This window comes from Salvelinus alpinus, chromosome 13 (assembly GCF_045679555.1).
Source record: "Salvelinus alpinus chromosome 13, SLU_Salpinus.1, whole genome shotgun sequence".
Taxonomy (NCBI): Eukaryota; Metazoa; Chordata; class Actinopteri; order Salmoniformes; family Salmonidae; genus Salvelinus; species Salvelinus alpinus.
This window is the reverse complement of record NC_092098.1, coordinates 28600827-28617570: the sequence shown is the minus strand read 5'-3', so window position 1 is coordinate 28617570 and position 16744 is coordinate 28600827. Positions and strand designations below refer to the sequence as shown.

The 16744-nt window shown below is 44.2% G+C and overlaps 1 protein-coding gene across 4 annotated transcripts in view; it reads left to right on the top strand.

Annotated features, from left to right (window-relative positions):
- The window catches only part of LOC139538056 (arginine--tRNA ligase, cytoplasmic-like), a 31811-nt gene that overhangs the window by 1927 nt on the left and 13140 nt on the right, over nucleotides 1-16744 (top strand). For 3 of the 4 annotated variants that reach the window (XM_071339997.1, XM_071339996.1, XM_071339998.1), the window contains exons 4-5: nucleotides 4537-4645; nucleotides 16565-16665. In XM_071339997.1, coding sequence (XP_071196098.1) covers nucleotides 4537-4645; nucleotides 16565-16665 — 210 coding nt within the window. Of the gene's footprint in view, nucleotides 1-4; nucleotides 4222-4536; nucleotides 4646-16564; nucleotides 16666-16744 lie in introns of those variants that run through there. The other variant, XM_071339999.1, reaches the window with a different exon arrangement.

The window sequence follows — 16744 nt, the reverse complement described above, 5'->3', positions numbered from 1 at the left end:
GTACAATAACACTGATGGATTTTATTCTTTTTGAAGGTTGTTTCTCAGTCTCAAAATGCACATCAGCCAATTCAAATCATGGATGTAGTTGCATGTGATAAAACTCTACATGTTAGCTGTTCCTATTAGATATGCTAACCTAACCAGCTGGGAGTGATTGTTTCCTGTAACAAATTCCGCAGCAGCCTATCAAAGATCTTAAACTTTATATCCAACAACCAATGGTATTAAAAAAAAAAAAAGTTCCACTTGGTCTGTCATATGTCAAGTGTGCCAATATTTCATGATACATCCTTGACCAGGCTACTAGCTACTAACATTAGACAAAAGGCGTGCTTTTGCATTAATGACAAAATCCCACGTTTCACACAACCATGTGTTTTTACGGGAAAAAGATATTCAACATTTGTGACCGATCGCCTCGATTCGGTCTTATGTAGCAACATTTGAAATTGTTTTTACATGGGATAAATTTAGACACTCGGGGCTAGGAAATTGCATATCATACACTGCAGTTGAGGAATAATGGGAAAGTAATTCTGTTTTGAATGTTGATAAACTTGTAACCCCACTTTTGAGAAAATGGCCCTTGAACATTTTGGTACACCTACCGGAGAGCTTGTCTACACCCATTCAGCATTGTTCACACCCTCTTAAGTCTTAGCCCAACCATCTCGTTAAAACTTCTTCGGGATCGGTGTCCCATCCACAGGATGGTTGCGCTAACGTAGGCTATTGCGATTAGCATGAGGTTGTAAGTAACAAGAAAATTTAGACACATCTGATATTGGCAGAAAGCTTAAATTATTGTTAATATAACTGCACTGTCCAATTTACAGTAGCTAATACAGTGAAATAATAATACCATGCTATTGTTTGAGGAGTGCACAGTTTTGAACATGGAAAGTTATTAATAAAACAAATTAGGCACATTTGGGCAGTCTTGATACAAAATGTTGAAAAGAAATGCCTTGGTTCATTGGATCAGTCTAAAATGTTGCACAAATACTGCTACCACCTAGTGGCCAAAATCTAAATTGCAGCTGGGCTGGAATAAGACATTATGGCCTGTCTCTTACATTTCAAAGATGATGGTACAAAAAAATACAAAATATTTTTTTTTCGTAATACCTTTTACCAGATCTATTGTGTTATATTCTCTGAAAGTGTTTCCTTTCAAATGGTACCAAGAATATGCATATCCAGGCCTCCCGGGTGGCGCAGTGGTCTAGGGCACTGCATCGCAGTGCTATGCTGCGCCACCAGAGTCTGGGTTCGCGCCCAGGCTCTGTCGCAGCCGGCCGCGACCGGGAGGTCCGTGGGGCGACGCACAATTGGCTTAGCGTCGTCCGGGTTAGGGAGGGTTTGGCCGGTAGGGATATCCTTGTCTCATCGCGCTCCAGCGACTCCTGTGGCGGGCCGGGCGCAGTGCGCGCTAACTGAGGGGGGCGGGTGCACGGTGTTTCCTCCGACACATTGGTGCGGCTGGCTTCCGGGTTGGAGGCGCGCTGTGTTAAGAAGCAGTGCGGCTGGTTGGGTTGTGCTTCGGAGGACGCATGACTTTCGACCTTCGTCTCTCCCGAGCCCGTACGGGAGTTGTAGCGATGAGACAAGATAGTAATTACTAGCGATTGGATACCACGAAAAATTGGGGAGAAAAGGGGATAAAATTTAAAAAAAAAAAAAAAAAAAAAAAAAAAAAAAAGAATATGCATATCCTTGCTTCAGGGCCTGAGCTACAGGCAGTTAGATATGTAATTTTAGGTGAAATTTGTGGGTTCGATTACAGACTCACTCACTCAGCCTTCATTTCACAGAACAAGAATAGACTGACGAGTTTCAGAATAAAGTTATTTGTTTCTGGCCATTTTGAGCCTGTAATCGAACCCACAAATGCACCAGATACTCAACTAGTCTAAAGAAGGCCAGTTTTATCGCTTCCTCTTTTTTTTTTACCCGGCAGGTCAGTTAAGAACAAATTCTTATTTTCAATGATGGCCTAGGAACAGTGGGTTAACTGCCTTGTTCAGGGGCAGAACGACAGATTTTTACCTTGTCAGCTCGGGGATTCGATCTTGCAACCTTTCGGTTACAAGTCCAACGCTCTAACCACTAGGCTACCTGTTGCCCCTTTAATCAGCACAACAGTTTTCAGCTTTGCTAACATAATTGCCAAAGGGTTTTCTAATGATCATTTAGTCTTTTAAAAGGATACATTTGGATTAGCTAACACAACGTGCCATTGGAACACAGGAGTGACGGTTGCTGATAATGGGCCTGTGTACGCCTATGTAGATATTCCATAACAAATTCTGCCGTTTCCAGCTACAATAGTCAGTCATTTACAACATTTAACAATGTATTTCTGATCAATTTGATATTCTTTTAATGGACAAAAAAATGACATTTCTAAGTGACCCCAAACTTTTGAATGGTAATTTACATCTTGTTTGGCTAGCTTTGTGTCAAGTCATTCCGGTTCACACTGACCGTGGCGTGTGCAGAAAGTAGCCCATCACTTGTTCTTACTGATCTGTCGATAGCGCCTGCTAAGTTCAGGGCATTAATGTTGTTGAGAAAAGTAGCAACCTTTGTAGTTCTCGATGGCTAACGTTATATCTTTAAAAAACGGTGCTGTAGAAAGGACTGTCAAAACATACTGAACAGCTCACGTTATAGACAGTAGCAAGCTACGTGGCAGACCAATCTAAACTAATCTCCTGGCATGTCCAGCCCTTAAGTTATCTCGGGCAATCATCGTTATTCAGAAGGTTCCTGTATTTTTACATGGCTAAACCAACTAGGCTCTTAATTTAACAATTTTATTTATATTTATGGATGTAATACAAATTTGTTATTAAGGCACATGAAAGTTCACATGTTGCAGAAAGCATTTCTGCCCAAAAATATGCATTTTGATTTAAAAAATGATGTTCTAGTGCTGCCCCTGTGAAGTAGTGACGTGCGACATATGCCAAATTTCCTGAAACGAGTCACATTTTAAGGTCATCGTACACCCCCCCCCCAAAAATGCCTAATGGTCTTGTCAAGTAGCTGTCATGTAGGCCAATTACTATTGCTGCCAGGTGGCATACTCCGCTAAACCTGTTAACTATGAATCTATGGGGCACAGTAACCTCTTGTTCGAAGCCCCCTCGCATTAACTTTTTTTGTTAAGGATTTTTTTTTCACTGCTTGTCTCGATGCTCAATACAAATAACGCATATGTGAGAGTGGATCATTCTAATAATGCATATAAAACGTTGTTACACCTTTGATGGGATATCAAATTCTGTGGCACCTAAAATGTCCCTATTAATTTACTTAGTGGTAATGACCTCCATCTCATCTGGCCCATACTGCAAATCATCTATTTTCTGTGACAAACTTTCTTCATAGATTTAAATAGGGTTTATTTGGAATATTTATGGTTAATTGATGGTTAATTTGGGGACATGGTCAGGCAGTTTGGGAACTTGTCCTGATTCAGCCTGGGGAATTATGGGGTCATGATAGGTGCTGCACCAAATGTTTGATGTATTATAATAATTGATTATGCTTATGTTGTATTAATAGAAGGGGAAGGGCAATAATACCCCTCCCCCACTACATTTATAGGGTCCTGGACTACAGATTAGCAATATATATATATTCATTATAAGGTTTAATATTGTTCCACAGTTATTTTCTTGTCTCTGCGTCTTATAAAGAAACGGTCTGAGAGATGTGTGAGTTATTGCAGTCAAAACAGGGTGTCTGTGAGAAAGCACTTCAAGGCTAAAAGAGATTCATAGACACAGAACCCTGCAGGGGAGTGAAAGAGATAAGAGGCTAGTCAGACATACCAATATAAAGCAACTTGGGGAGTGGAAGATTACTGCTGAGCCCTTAAAACACTGGAACTATTGTCTCTCCTGCAAGTTTGTAAAACTGTATATGCATGGGCTTGGTCTCATGAGTAGGTGTTGACGTAGGCAGTTACATCACTAGGGGTTGACTGCAAGCATATTAAAAGCAACTTGGACTTTTCCTATTTTGCAGAACTCAAGAGAGACATCGGTTGTATGTTTGATGTTTGACTTCTTTCTACAGCTGTATTTTGATTCAAATTGTTATGATTTATAAGTGCACATTTTTGAGTATTCCTTATTTGTTAAGTAAATAACAGAGCCAAGAAAAGTGGAACCAACAGGAACACAAAACATGCACAGTGATGACATGGTAAACAAACAAACACATAAACTAACAGGATATACTGCAGGGCAGGGTGTCAAATAAACTAACTGAAATGTAGGGGTGTGTTGATTTAAACCAACTTTTTTCTAATGTTCAAGTGTGGACCCACTTGGTCTTCTTTTGTTACCTGTTTTGTTATGTGTTTGTGTTGTCTCTGTCCCTGCAAACTCTTTCCCACTAACTCTTTGTCTTTCTGAGTTGGTTTTGCATATAGCCTAAATATCAACAGCTCAACTTTAATTTGAGCAGTTATGGGGTGAATGAAATGGGTGTCATTGTTTTGGATTTATTGTGTTTCAGATGATGAAATCAAAGGGCCTGAAAGTGAACCCCAGGGAGATCGCTGAGAAGATTCAGCAGAACATTCCAGACAATGAGCTCATTGAGAAGACCGAAATTGCTGGACCAGGTTTGTGAAAATTCACCAACCAAGGAGGTGGGCAGAGCCAAGCACGAGCTAGCAAGATCTTACGTGATGTCCGCCATTGTGCGCACGTTGATTTTGTTTACCCACACCAGAAGCGATCAGGACACACAGGTTGAAATATAAAAACAAACTGAACCAATTATATTAATTTGGGGACAGGTCAAAAAGCGTTAAACATTTATGGCAATTTAGCTAGCTAGCTTGCTGTTGCTAGCTAATTTGTCCTGGTATATAAACATTGGGTTGTTATTTTACCTGAAATGCACAAGTTCCTCTACTCCAACAATTAATCCACAGATTAAACGGTAAACCTAATTAGTTTCTCATCATCGCTCCTTCCTTCAGGCTTCTTTTTCTTCTTTGGACTTTATATGGCTGTTGGCAACCAACTTTAGAGCATTACTACAACCGACCGGAGAGTGGACCTAAGTTCATCTTTCAATCATCCACGTGGGTATATGCTCCTAAAAACCAATGAGGAGATGGGAGAGGCCGGACTTTCAATTTTAGCGCTTGGCTACGCAGACGCTCGAGCAGTGTGGGTGCAATGATTGAATAACGTATGTGTAAATTTATTTTGCAAAGCTCGTGCACGTGAAGCGAGCGGTGTGGTCAGCATGTTATTGGTGTGTTTTAGCATGTATTTGCATATTTCTGTTAGGGAATGCCTACTCTGAAGTGCCCATGTGCAAGAATCCATTTGCCCTTGCACTCCTTCTAAACAATGCAAAAGTCTACAAAACTTAGTCTACTGTTCGCAACAGATTATTGTTTTGGGAACAAAACTTTATTGATATTAAATGTTTCATCGATGAGAACATTTGCAGAATGTCGGCCCAGTTCCATCTCGCTCCATACTCTACCACCGGTGGCCACTGGGCTTCCTCTCCTCACAATATTTATTGGCGAGTGAAATTCCAACCGGATACTTTAGATTGATACATCCAGTTAAACTAAATTGACCACGTGTTCAGGATTATGCGGGACTGTCCCGCATTTTGGCCCTTTGTCCTGCAACCAAACAATCATATTTTTTTTTAGGTTGATTTGTCCCGTGTTTCAGACGTTCCAACCTGTCTCTTGCAGTCACGTTGCGCTTATTGAAATATATATATATATATATATTATAAGGATGTGGTCTGTTAAACACTTCTCCAGTCGTTGTTGAGATCTGATATTCTATCGTCAACCAGTCACATTTCTCAAATCTTTTCTGATTTAAATTCCAGTTAAACTTGGGGAGGACAGTTAGATCTAATTACTTACAAAATGCAAGTTTCTGAAGAGCTACAAAAGTTAATAGCCATATTAGACAGAAGGATCTAAGGTAATTTTGTAAAACTTAAGGCTGTCCATGCGCATTCAACTCAATCACATTTTAAAAGTATCGATTCCTAACTGTTTTACATTCCCTGAGACCAACCAGAAATGTTTCCTTTGGAAAAATATTCCCAGATTTATGAAACAGCCAACCATGTGGTATCTCGTGTCTGCATCACCAAATTTTTTGCAAGGAATTAGAGTAGGCTACGTGCACAACTAGCTCATTCTGTGTAGGAGTGTAGTGCTGCCGGAGCGTCTCTCTGCCACTTCTCACAATGTTGCTTGTTTAGTAAAGTTACAACCAAATGTAATAGCATAGTATAACATTACTCTTACACCAAAAACACCACCTAATTTCTTATGAGATTTTAGGATTGTTAGCGGAAATGTCTGTTTTTTTCTCAAGTGGCCAAAACGCAACAGTGTGCGCCACTAGGCAGAATGTGTTTGGTTTGAAACAAAATATAGGAAGGCTATATAGTTTAACAGAAGTTAGGAATGTAACCATGGTTATTCGAATACCTGGAAGACTGTAGGTACAGTTAAAAGTATGGATTATATCCCTTGCGCTCCGCGCAGGTTCAAGCAATAATAATAACAACAAAGTCACGCCGGTGACGTCACAGCGTGGGGGGACGTGCCCCCGCGGTTCATATGAAACCGTACGTCAGACCACGCACTGTCTCAGAGAATCTTCTCGCCCAAAAGATTCAGTGACAGGAAAGTACTGACGGTCTTCCAGATGTTTGTAGAATCATAGTTCATATTTTATTTGTCACATGCGCCGAATACAGCAGGTGTAGACCTTACTGTGAAATGCTTACTTACAAGCACTTAACCAACAATGCAGTTTAAAAAAAATACCTTAAAGTAACTTCCGTTCTACTTCATACCTTTCAGACGTCAGTACGTTTGGAAGTGTGGATGACCAACAAAGTCACGAGGAATAGCACTACTAACCTAATGCACCAGTGCCACTGGAAGAATGGCAGAGCCCATGGTGTGGCAGGATGCGACGTGATTTGGACACGAGATTTGCTCGCTCCTCCTCCGCAATCAGGAGGGGAGCAGTAGGCCGCCAGCTCGATGGCTGGATTGATGTGAACCTCAGGCAAAAAGGCTGGATTGGGCCATAAGGTCACGCCTAGGTCATCTGCCTTTCACCGTAGGCAGACCAGGCTCATAGAGAGCGTGTAGTGCTCACTCACACATTTTGCTGATGAAATGGCTAAGAGGAACGCCGTTTTCAGACAACCATTTTATGTCCGGCTTCTCCGTATGCTTGAAAGGAGGTTTTGTCAAAGCCTCCAGTACTAGTGGCAGGTCCCAGGATGCCACACAGAAGGTCCTGGGGGGATGCAGCCGGCGGACACTTTGTAAGAATTGGCAGATGAGGTAGTGGGCCCCTGCTGATTTTCCATCGATGCATAAATGGTTAGCCGATATGGCTGAGGCGTACACCTTCAAGGTAGAGGCAGAGCGACCTGAGTCCAATAGTTTCTGAAGGAAGCTCAGTATAACAGGTACAGAGCAGGACACCGAATCCTCCGCCCTGGTAGAGCACCATTCGGTAAACAGCTTCCAGCGTACATCATCCTGGTCGATGGGGCTCTGGCGTTCTGTAACGTCTCGATAAAAGCAGGATTGCAGCTGGTCAGTAGAGGGTCGGGCTCTTCAGAGGCCACACCCATAGCTGTAGTTGGTCTGAGATGCCATATCCTGCCATCCAACTGTGAGAGCAGGTCCTGTCTGTCAGGGAGCTGCCATGGTTCTCCCTCCAGAAGACTGAGTAGGGTTGGAAACTAGGGTCTCGTTGGCCATCTGGGAGCTACAAGCAGCAGCCTGTGCTGAGCCTGAGATGCAATGTTGCTAAGATCAGTGGGTTGGAAGGAAAGCATACGGTAGGCCCTCTGGCCATGTGTGAGCTAAGGCGTCCATGCCCAGGGGGCTCTTGGACTCTGGTTCTTTCTGGTAGAGGGAGCAGTGGGATGTTCGATCTGAGGTGAACAGTTCCACGTGTGCTGTTCCGAACCGCTGCCATATCTTCGGTACTTCTGGGTGAAGCCTCCATTTCCCCCAGGGGCGGTTTCTGTTGCGACAAATCTGCCACCTCGTTTACCTTGCCTGGGAGATGAAAGGCTCGTTGGGATGCCAGATGTGGTAGGGCCCAAACCAAGAGTTGTTGGGCCACCTGTAGGGACAGTACAGACCTCGTTCCCTCTTGATGGTTGATGTGGAACACTGTCAATGAATTGTCTGATCGTATCAGAATATGTTTGTGTTTGAGAACAGGCAGAAAGGGATTCAGGGTTAGGTCTGAAGTTCTAGCACATTGATGTACGCTTTCCTCTGTCTGAGGCACCACTTCCCCCATACAGACCTGTGTTGCCACTCTGCTCCACCGCCTGTTAGTGAAGCGTCGGTCGTCACTACTTCCCGCCTTTTCGAATTGATCCGAGAGCGACACCTGTAGTTAGGTAGGCTCTCTTCCTCCACGGCCGCAGAGCAGATTAGCGTTCCCTTGTCACCTGTGTTTTGGTGTTTCTGTCCTCCTTGGGGTCCAAGCGGAGGTCGGTGACCCACACTTGTAGTGGCCTTAAAGAAAGCAGGCCTAATGGTGTCACTGCGGAGGCCACCGCGAGCATGCCCATCAGTTGTTGGAACGTTCGTACCTTCACCAATGCATTCAACTGGAATTGTTTTAGAAGAAGAAGAATGCTGTCCATGCGCTGAGGTGGTATACATGTCCTCATAGTGCGGGAGTTCAGAGCCATACCAATAAAGGTGACCTTTTGGCTTGGCGTTAAGTTACTGTTTGTTCATGGTAAAACCCAGTGCGCTGACATGGGTCAGTGTCAGCGCTGTGCCCTCGGCCGCACACTTGCGAGTGGGGGCATAGATGAGCCAGTCGTCGAGGTAAGGAAGGATAGAGGGAGAGGGAGAGCCTAAAGGCTAATACCACAAACTGGTATGCATGGCCTTGGAAGGCGAACACAGGAATGTGAAAGTAAGCATCTTTTAAGTCCAAGGACGTGAACCATTTCCCTGTGGCTACGGTTTGGAGAAAGTTGACTGTCCACAACATGTGAAAGGGGGGGACTTTTAGGAAAACATTGAACCGTTTTAAATCCAACTGGACAGAAGCCTTTCTTCGGGACCATGAAATAGGTTGCAGACATTCCATTTACTCAATAAATGTTTATTTTGTTCGATAAAGTCTCTTTATATCCAAAAACCTCAGTTTTGTTTTGCGCGTTTTCTTCAGTAATCCACAGGCTCAAACGCAGTCAAAACAGGAAGACAAAAAAATCCAAATTGTATCCGTAAAGTTCATAGAAACATGTCAAACGCTGTTTATATTCAACCCTCAGGTTGTTTTTAGCCTAAATAATTGATAATATTTCAACCGGACAATAACGTCGTCAATTTAAAAGGAAAACAAGAATTGCTCTCTCTCTCTGTCGAGCGCATGAAAAAGCTCTGCGACACTTTAGCGTCCAGTCATTCCGAATGCTCTTATTCCCTCATTTTTCAGAATACAAGCCTGAAACTATTTCTAAAGACTGTTGACATCTAGTGGAAGGCATAGAAACTGCAGTTTGAGTCCTAAGTCAATGGATGCTGTTATGGCATTGAATAGAAAACTACAAAACCAAAAAAACTACTTCCTGAATGGATTTTTCTCAGGTTTTCGCCTGCCAAATCAGTTCTGTTATACTCACAGACACTATTTTAACCATTTTGGGAACTTTAGAGTGTTTTCTATCCAAATCTACCAGTTCTATGCATATCATATCTTCTGGGCCCGAGAAGCAGGCAGTTTAAATTGGGCATGCATTTCATCCAAAATTCCGAATGCTGCCCCCTACCCTAGTGAAGTTAACTGGATGTATCAATCTAAAGCATCCGGTTGGAATTTCACTCGCCACTAAATATTGTGAGGAGAGGAAGCCCAGTGGCCACCGGTGGTAGAGTATGGAGCGAGATGGAACTGGGCCGACATTCTGCAAATGTTCTCATCGATGAAACATTTAATACCAATACATTTTTATTGCGCTGTTTTCTACGCTCAATGGCCCGCTCAGCCGCGGGGTCGAAGAGCAGTCCGGGGACCATTGGGAGCTTGCTCAGCGCCCCTCTGGAGTCATCGAACATTGGGGCTTGGGCGAGCCAGACCTGGCAACGAGTCACAACAAGGGCGGATATCAGTCTGCCTAGCTCTCTGGTCATGAACGCAAATGCGTCATTCAGGTTGCAGAGGTCCAGGTCTGCGTGCTCTGACTGGAGCACCCTGTTCTGTGCTTGCATGAGCACTGAGAGGGAGTTCCCAATGCGGGCCATGTGAGCCGTTAAGTCGTAGGCCCGTGACAGTAGCTCATCTGTGGCCCTGCACTGAGGTCTGGGGCAGCGGGCATCATCCTTCAGTGCTTCATCTGGGAAGAGCATTAGCTCTGCTATGCATTCATCCCATGTTGTTTTGCGTCGTGCATGTCAGATAGCGTCCCACTGTCCTTGCTGTGGTGGGCAAGAGCCCGTGGGTGAGCCCAGCATCTCTGAAGCGCCATAAGAAAAGCTGGTGAAGGTGGCACACTGAACGGTGTAGCTGCCGGGGTCTTCTTTTTAACATGTTTTTTTACGAAAGGATAGATTTGGAGTTAGATAAACTTAGATTTTTCGGCAGGTACATATGCAGGATGCTACCCTCCACAGCATGGCCTTCGCTCAAACTCCAAACCTACAACCTAATTTTGACCAAAATTAACTGGAGAGATTACTGCTTTCAAGGTAATTTATTTTTCCAAGCTATGTGGAGGGTGCTCTAGCCAACAAACAGCAGAGACCTGAGGACACCATTCCAACCTGGAACTGAGTGAGTATTGTTTGGTCTGATGCTATTTTGAAAGCCATGAAGAAAAATAAATAAATAATAAACTACATTACAATGATATATTTTACTTTATGGGGACTGAATGCTGAGTTAAGGCTCCCAGGCTTGCAAGGACAGGCCAGATACAAATTCAATTAGCACTAAGGTGTGAAATAAAAGGCCTTTGGGCCCAACAAGTGTCAGGAGTCTTTGAAGCGTCCTCTGAAGCCCCCTCCTGCTGTTTAAAGACCAGTCACTGGCATTTTCTACAAGAAATCTGCCTCCAGAAATAAAAGCTTATCCCAAGTGGGTGTGACACCTACTCCCATTGCCTGCTGCACTGCTGCTTGGATTCCAACTGGCGATCTGTTCACCATCTGCCCTGGCCTGTCTCCCCCTGTCTGGTCCAGGGACCTCCACCACACTCACCCCTCTCTCCCGATCTTTCGCTCACCTCCAGCACACACTGTTGGGGCGAGTGACTCGGAACTTACAATGGCTAGCCCAAAGTCGTTATATATTAAAAAAAAATCTTGTCCATTTTGCTACTTGCCTCATGACTCCTGCATACTTTGTTGACTACCAACTTTCTTTACCCAACCGTGGGTCAGACTGTTTGGTCTCGGACTCGGGACTCTGACTCTCTATTGGTTACACTGACTTTTGGCCTCCCATCTTATTCTAACCACCTCTCGCCGGCTTTGTATTCATGTTACCTGATGAAATTGCTGTACAATATGATCTTGTTGGCATCTGATGCACATTCAGATGTCATAAATCAGCACTGCAGAGTTCTCCATGTCCTATGCCGTGCCTTGATTGTATTACTGTTGATGATTTCTGGAAATGTGCATGTACACCCTGGCACACCTGTTGCTAGCCCCAATTCTGACTTGTGCACTGATATCTGCTTCACTGATTTCTGCTCTTGTAAAAGCCTGGGTTTTCTGCATGTTAACTCTAGAAGCGTATTACCTAAAATGGATCAGTTGAAAGTGTGGGTTCACAGCTCCAGTCCAGATGTGTTGGTCATTACTGAGACGTGGTTAAGAAAGAGTGTTTTGAATACTGATGTTAACCTTTCTGGTTATTACCTTTTTCGGCAAGACAGATCTTCCAAAGGTGGGGGAGTGGCAATCTTTACCAAGGATCACCTTCAGTGCTCGGTTGTCTCCAAGTCTGTCCCCAAAGAATTTGAATTGCTGTTTTTAAGCATTAAACTTTCAAATAGCTCTTGACTGTTGCTGGGTGCTATCGTCCTCCATCAACACCGACCTGTACCCTACCTGCCCTAAGCTCTCTCCTGTCCCCTTACACTAAGTCTGAATTTGTCCTGCTAGGTGACCTAAACTGGGACATGCTTACACCACCTGACCAGGTTCTAAAGCAATGGGACTCCCTAAATATTTCTCAGATTATCACCAATCCCACAAGGTATGACTCCAAACACCCAGAAAAGGCTACTCTCCTCAATGTTATCCTCACAAATAATCCTGATAGGTATCAGTCTGGTGTTTTCTGTAATGATCTTAGTGATCACTGTTTTACAGCCTGTGTTCGTAATGGCTGCTCATGTGAAATGACATGTCCTGATTTGTCATAGACGCTTGCTAAAAAACTTTAATGACCAAGCCTTCCTTCATGAACTAGCCTCTGTAAAATGGTAAAGAATCAGCTTTATCCCTCTGTCGAAGGCGCTTGGACCTTCTTTTTTAATATTTTCAGTGGTATTGTTAACAAACGCACCCCCATAAAGAAGCCCCTAGTTTCAGCCCTTAGTTTGACCGTGATCTTAGAGTTACTCCACCTCAAGAATTGCATTTGGCGATAGGCTCGGCACACGCATACTCAAGCTGACTGGCTATCGTTCGGGCAAATGACAAATAAGTGTGCTCAGGCTATCCGGAAGGCCAAAGTTACTTTAAGGAGCATCTCTCTCTCGCTCTCGCTCTCGCTCTCGCTCTCGCTCTCGCTCTCGCTCTCTCTCTCCATGTCCCTTAATGTTGATGTGGTCGTTACTGACAAGAAGCACATGGCTGAGCTCTTTAATCACCACTTCATTAAGTCAGGATTCCTGTTTGACTCAGCCATGCCTCCTTGCCCGTCCAACATTTCTGATGTTTCTCCCTCTTTTTCCCCTCCCCCGCTACGACGTTTCTCCCTGCAGGCAGTCACTGAGTCCGAGGTGCTAAAGGAGCTCCTTAAACTTGACCCCCAAAAAACGTCTGGGTCCAATGGTTTTAGACCCTTTCTTTTTTAAGGTTGCTGCTCCTATCATCGCTAAGCCTATCTCCAACCTTTTTAACCTGTCTCTCCTTTTTGGGGAGGTTTCCATTGCAGCCACAGTTTGTCCTTTAAATAAAGAGAGAGATCAAGCTGATCCTAACTGTTCTAGGCCTATTTCTATTTTGCCCTGTTTATCAAAAGTGTTGGAAAAACTTTCTTGATGTCTAGTATTCTCTCGGGTATGCAATCTGGTTTCCGTTCAGGTTATGGATGTGTCACTCCAACCTTAAAGGTCCTCAATGATGTCACCATTGCCCTTGATTCTAAGCAATATTGTGCTGCTATTTTTATTGACTTGGACAAAACTTTTGATACAGTAGACCGTTCCATTCTTGTGGGCCGGCTAAGGAGTATTATTGTCTCTGAGGGTCTTTGGCCTGGTTTGCTAACTACCTCTCTCAAAGAGTGCAGTGTATAAAGTCAGAAAATCTGCTGTCTCAGCCACTGCCTGTCACTAAGGGAGTACCCCAAGGCTCAATCCTAGGCCCCACGCTCTTCTCAATTTACATCAACAACATAGCTCATGCAGTAGGAAGCTCTCTCATCCATTTTATATGCAGATGATAGTCTTATACTCAGCTGGCTCCTCACCGGATGTTGTGTTAAATGCTCCACAACAAAGCTTTCTTAGTGTCCAACAAGCTTTCTCTACCCTTAACCTTTTTCTGAACACCTCCAAAACAAAGGTCATGTGGTTTGGTAAGAAGAATGCCCGTCTTCCCACAGGTGTTATTACTACCTCTGAGGGTTTAGAGCTTGAGGTAGTCACCTCATACAAGTACTTGGGAGTATGGCTAGACAGTGCACTGTCCTTCTCTCAGCACATATCAAAGCTGCAGGCTAAAGTTAAATCTAGACTTGGTTTCCTCTATTGTAATCACTCCTCTTTCACCCCAGCTGCCAAACTAACCCTGATTCAGATGGCCATCCTACCCATGCTAGATTACGGAGAAATAATTTATAGATAGGCAGGTAATGGTGCTCTCGAGCGGCTAGATGTTCTTTACCATTCGGTCCATCAGATTTGCCACCAATGCTCCACATCACTGCACTCTATACTCCTCTGTAAACTGTCCATCTCTGTATACCCATCGCAAGACCCACTGGTTGATGCTTCTTTATAAAACCCTCTTAGTCCTCACTCCCCTCTATCTGAGAGATCTGCTGCAGCCCTCATCCTCCACATACAACACCCGTTCTGCCAGTCACATTCTGTTAAAGGTCCCCAAAGCACACACATCCCTGGGTTGCTCCTCTTTTCAGTTCGCTGCAGCTTGCGACTGGACAAACACTCAAACTGGACAGTTTTATCGCAATCTCTTCATTCAAAGACTGTCATGGACACTCTTACTGAGAGTGATGGCTGCTTTGTGTGACGTATTGTTGTCTACCTTCTTGACCTTTGTGCTGTTGACTGTGCCCAATAATGTTTGTACCATGTTTTGTGCTGCTACCACGTTGTTATGTTGCTACCATGCTGTGTTGTCATGTGTCGCTGCCTTGCTATGTTGTCTTAGGTCTCTCTTTATGTATTGTTGTTGTCTCGTTGTGATGTGTGTTTTGTCCAATATTTATATTGTATTTTTTTTTAATCCCAGGGCCCCGTCCCCGCAGGAGGCCTTTTGGTAGGCCGTCATTGTAAATACGAATTTGTTCTTAACTGACTTGCCTAGTTAAATGAAGGTTAAATAAAAAATACATTCTTAAAGAATGGGTTAGCTGCAGGGGCTGTGGCTTGAGAATTATCAAGCTCTAGCCTAGCTAAGGCCGCGTGCAGGACCGCACGTAGTGAGGCAGAGCTTTCTTCAGAGCCTCGGAATGACTCCTCTGACCCATCTTTAGCGTTGAGACTGAATGGATCCACAACAGTGGTTGGCACCTCCTTCACCATATTGGGCGTGTCGTCCTTCTGGTCACTAAAGTGCCGGTTGGATGCCCGAGTGAACAGTCAGGATGATGACCTGCTATCTGAGTCCTCTGTTGCGTCCCCCATTCTGGAGGGTGTGCTAGAGAGTCCCGACTCAGGGGGCTTGAATCAACGCAAATTATCTGTGAAAACCAGGCCCTTAACTCTGGCTAGCTGCACTTCCTTCACAGGCTGGATGGCGCAGTTATTGCAGGGATCAGAAAGGGCCTCACGCTGGTGGCCAATGCCTAGGCAGACGGGGCACCGGTCATGACCATCTTCTACTTGTAGTTCAGCTCCACAAGAGGAGCAGCCATGCATGCACAGCATCAAGGTGATGCGGTGTTCTCTCGTGAAGAAAATAAATGATAAAATATAAATATAAAACATTTCTTATGCAGTACACTGATTCGTCAATTAACTAATATAATGATGACTGGAGACTGTATACAACAGCTACCACAATACACAGTAAGGGTAGAGATCTACAATAATGTGTCGGGAGCTGTACAGCACCTGCAAAATAATTTTAGAGCTATGACCACAGGGCTGGAGCAGGAGGCTTATTTATGCAAAACACGCACAAATGCCCGTCGTTTGGTAAGCCATGCTGACAACACATTGGCAGCTAGGTGGAGTGGGTAAACTAGCTAGCTTGTAGCATGCTAGTAATACCAATGGATAGGGAATACCAGGGGGAAGCAATCCGAATTCACATTTTATAGCTGGCTAGGCTAACAATCTTCCTAGATGTGGTTATCTAGGGGATTGACCCGCTCAAGTTTTATATAGTCGAAGGATGACTAGTGCCTGGTGGCCTCGAAAACAAGCACAGCAGTGGAGGATATCTTGACAAGGTTAGCACCGGAGTACGGTGGCCAACACACACTAGCTGGTGGGCATAAGACAAGGAAGCCCGATATCCTCCGATAAAAGGGATAGGTAGGGAAGAGCTGTCACACAGCATTGGAGGGTGAATTTCACACTCTGACCCACAGGTCACAGGCTGTTGGTGACAGACTGACAGTAAACACAACTCAGAGTTTAGCTTACACTACCGGCACTTGAAGATGCGATCTGAAAAACGGGAGCCGCGGAGCAGTCAACTTTGCGAGAAGAAATAAGAGGCAATGTGTGGTCTGACGTACAGTTGTGAACCGCAGGGCACGTCCTCCCACGTTGTCACGTCACCGGCGTGACTTTTTGGATTTGACTGGTACTGTAAATTCTATAATGATATTCAATAGGCCATATCACAACTGGTACTGACTTTGAGAAATGTACATTTACAATTTTATTGCGCTCTGGCACCTAAAAAGTTAGCACTACACCATGAGCGGGAAGATGATTCTTCTTTTGGGGGGGGTTGCCAATATATTTAATTCATATAGGCTAGCTACACTGTCTCGCGGATGTCCTGCAAAATCATTCTCTTGTCCCGCACTTTAAATGTGATCACTCTAGGTGAAACGTCTGGCTCCTTCTGTCTTTTGTGTTACATAACTTTTTGTGCTCTCAGGGTTCATCAATGTTCACCTTAAGAGATCGTTTGTGTCCAAACTGCTGACCAACCTGCTACTCAGTGGTGTCCAACCTCCTCCCTTAGAGAGCAAGAAGAAGGTAGGCTAATATCCTGCTTTTATGGACCCAACCGTTGCCCTTTTCCCTTTCTAAATGTGCTTGAATCTGATATGTCCCA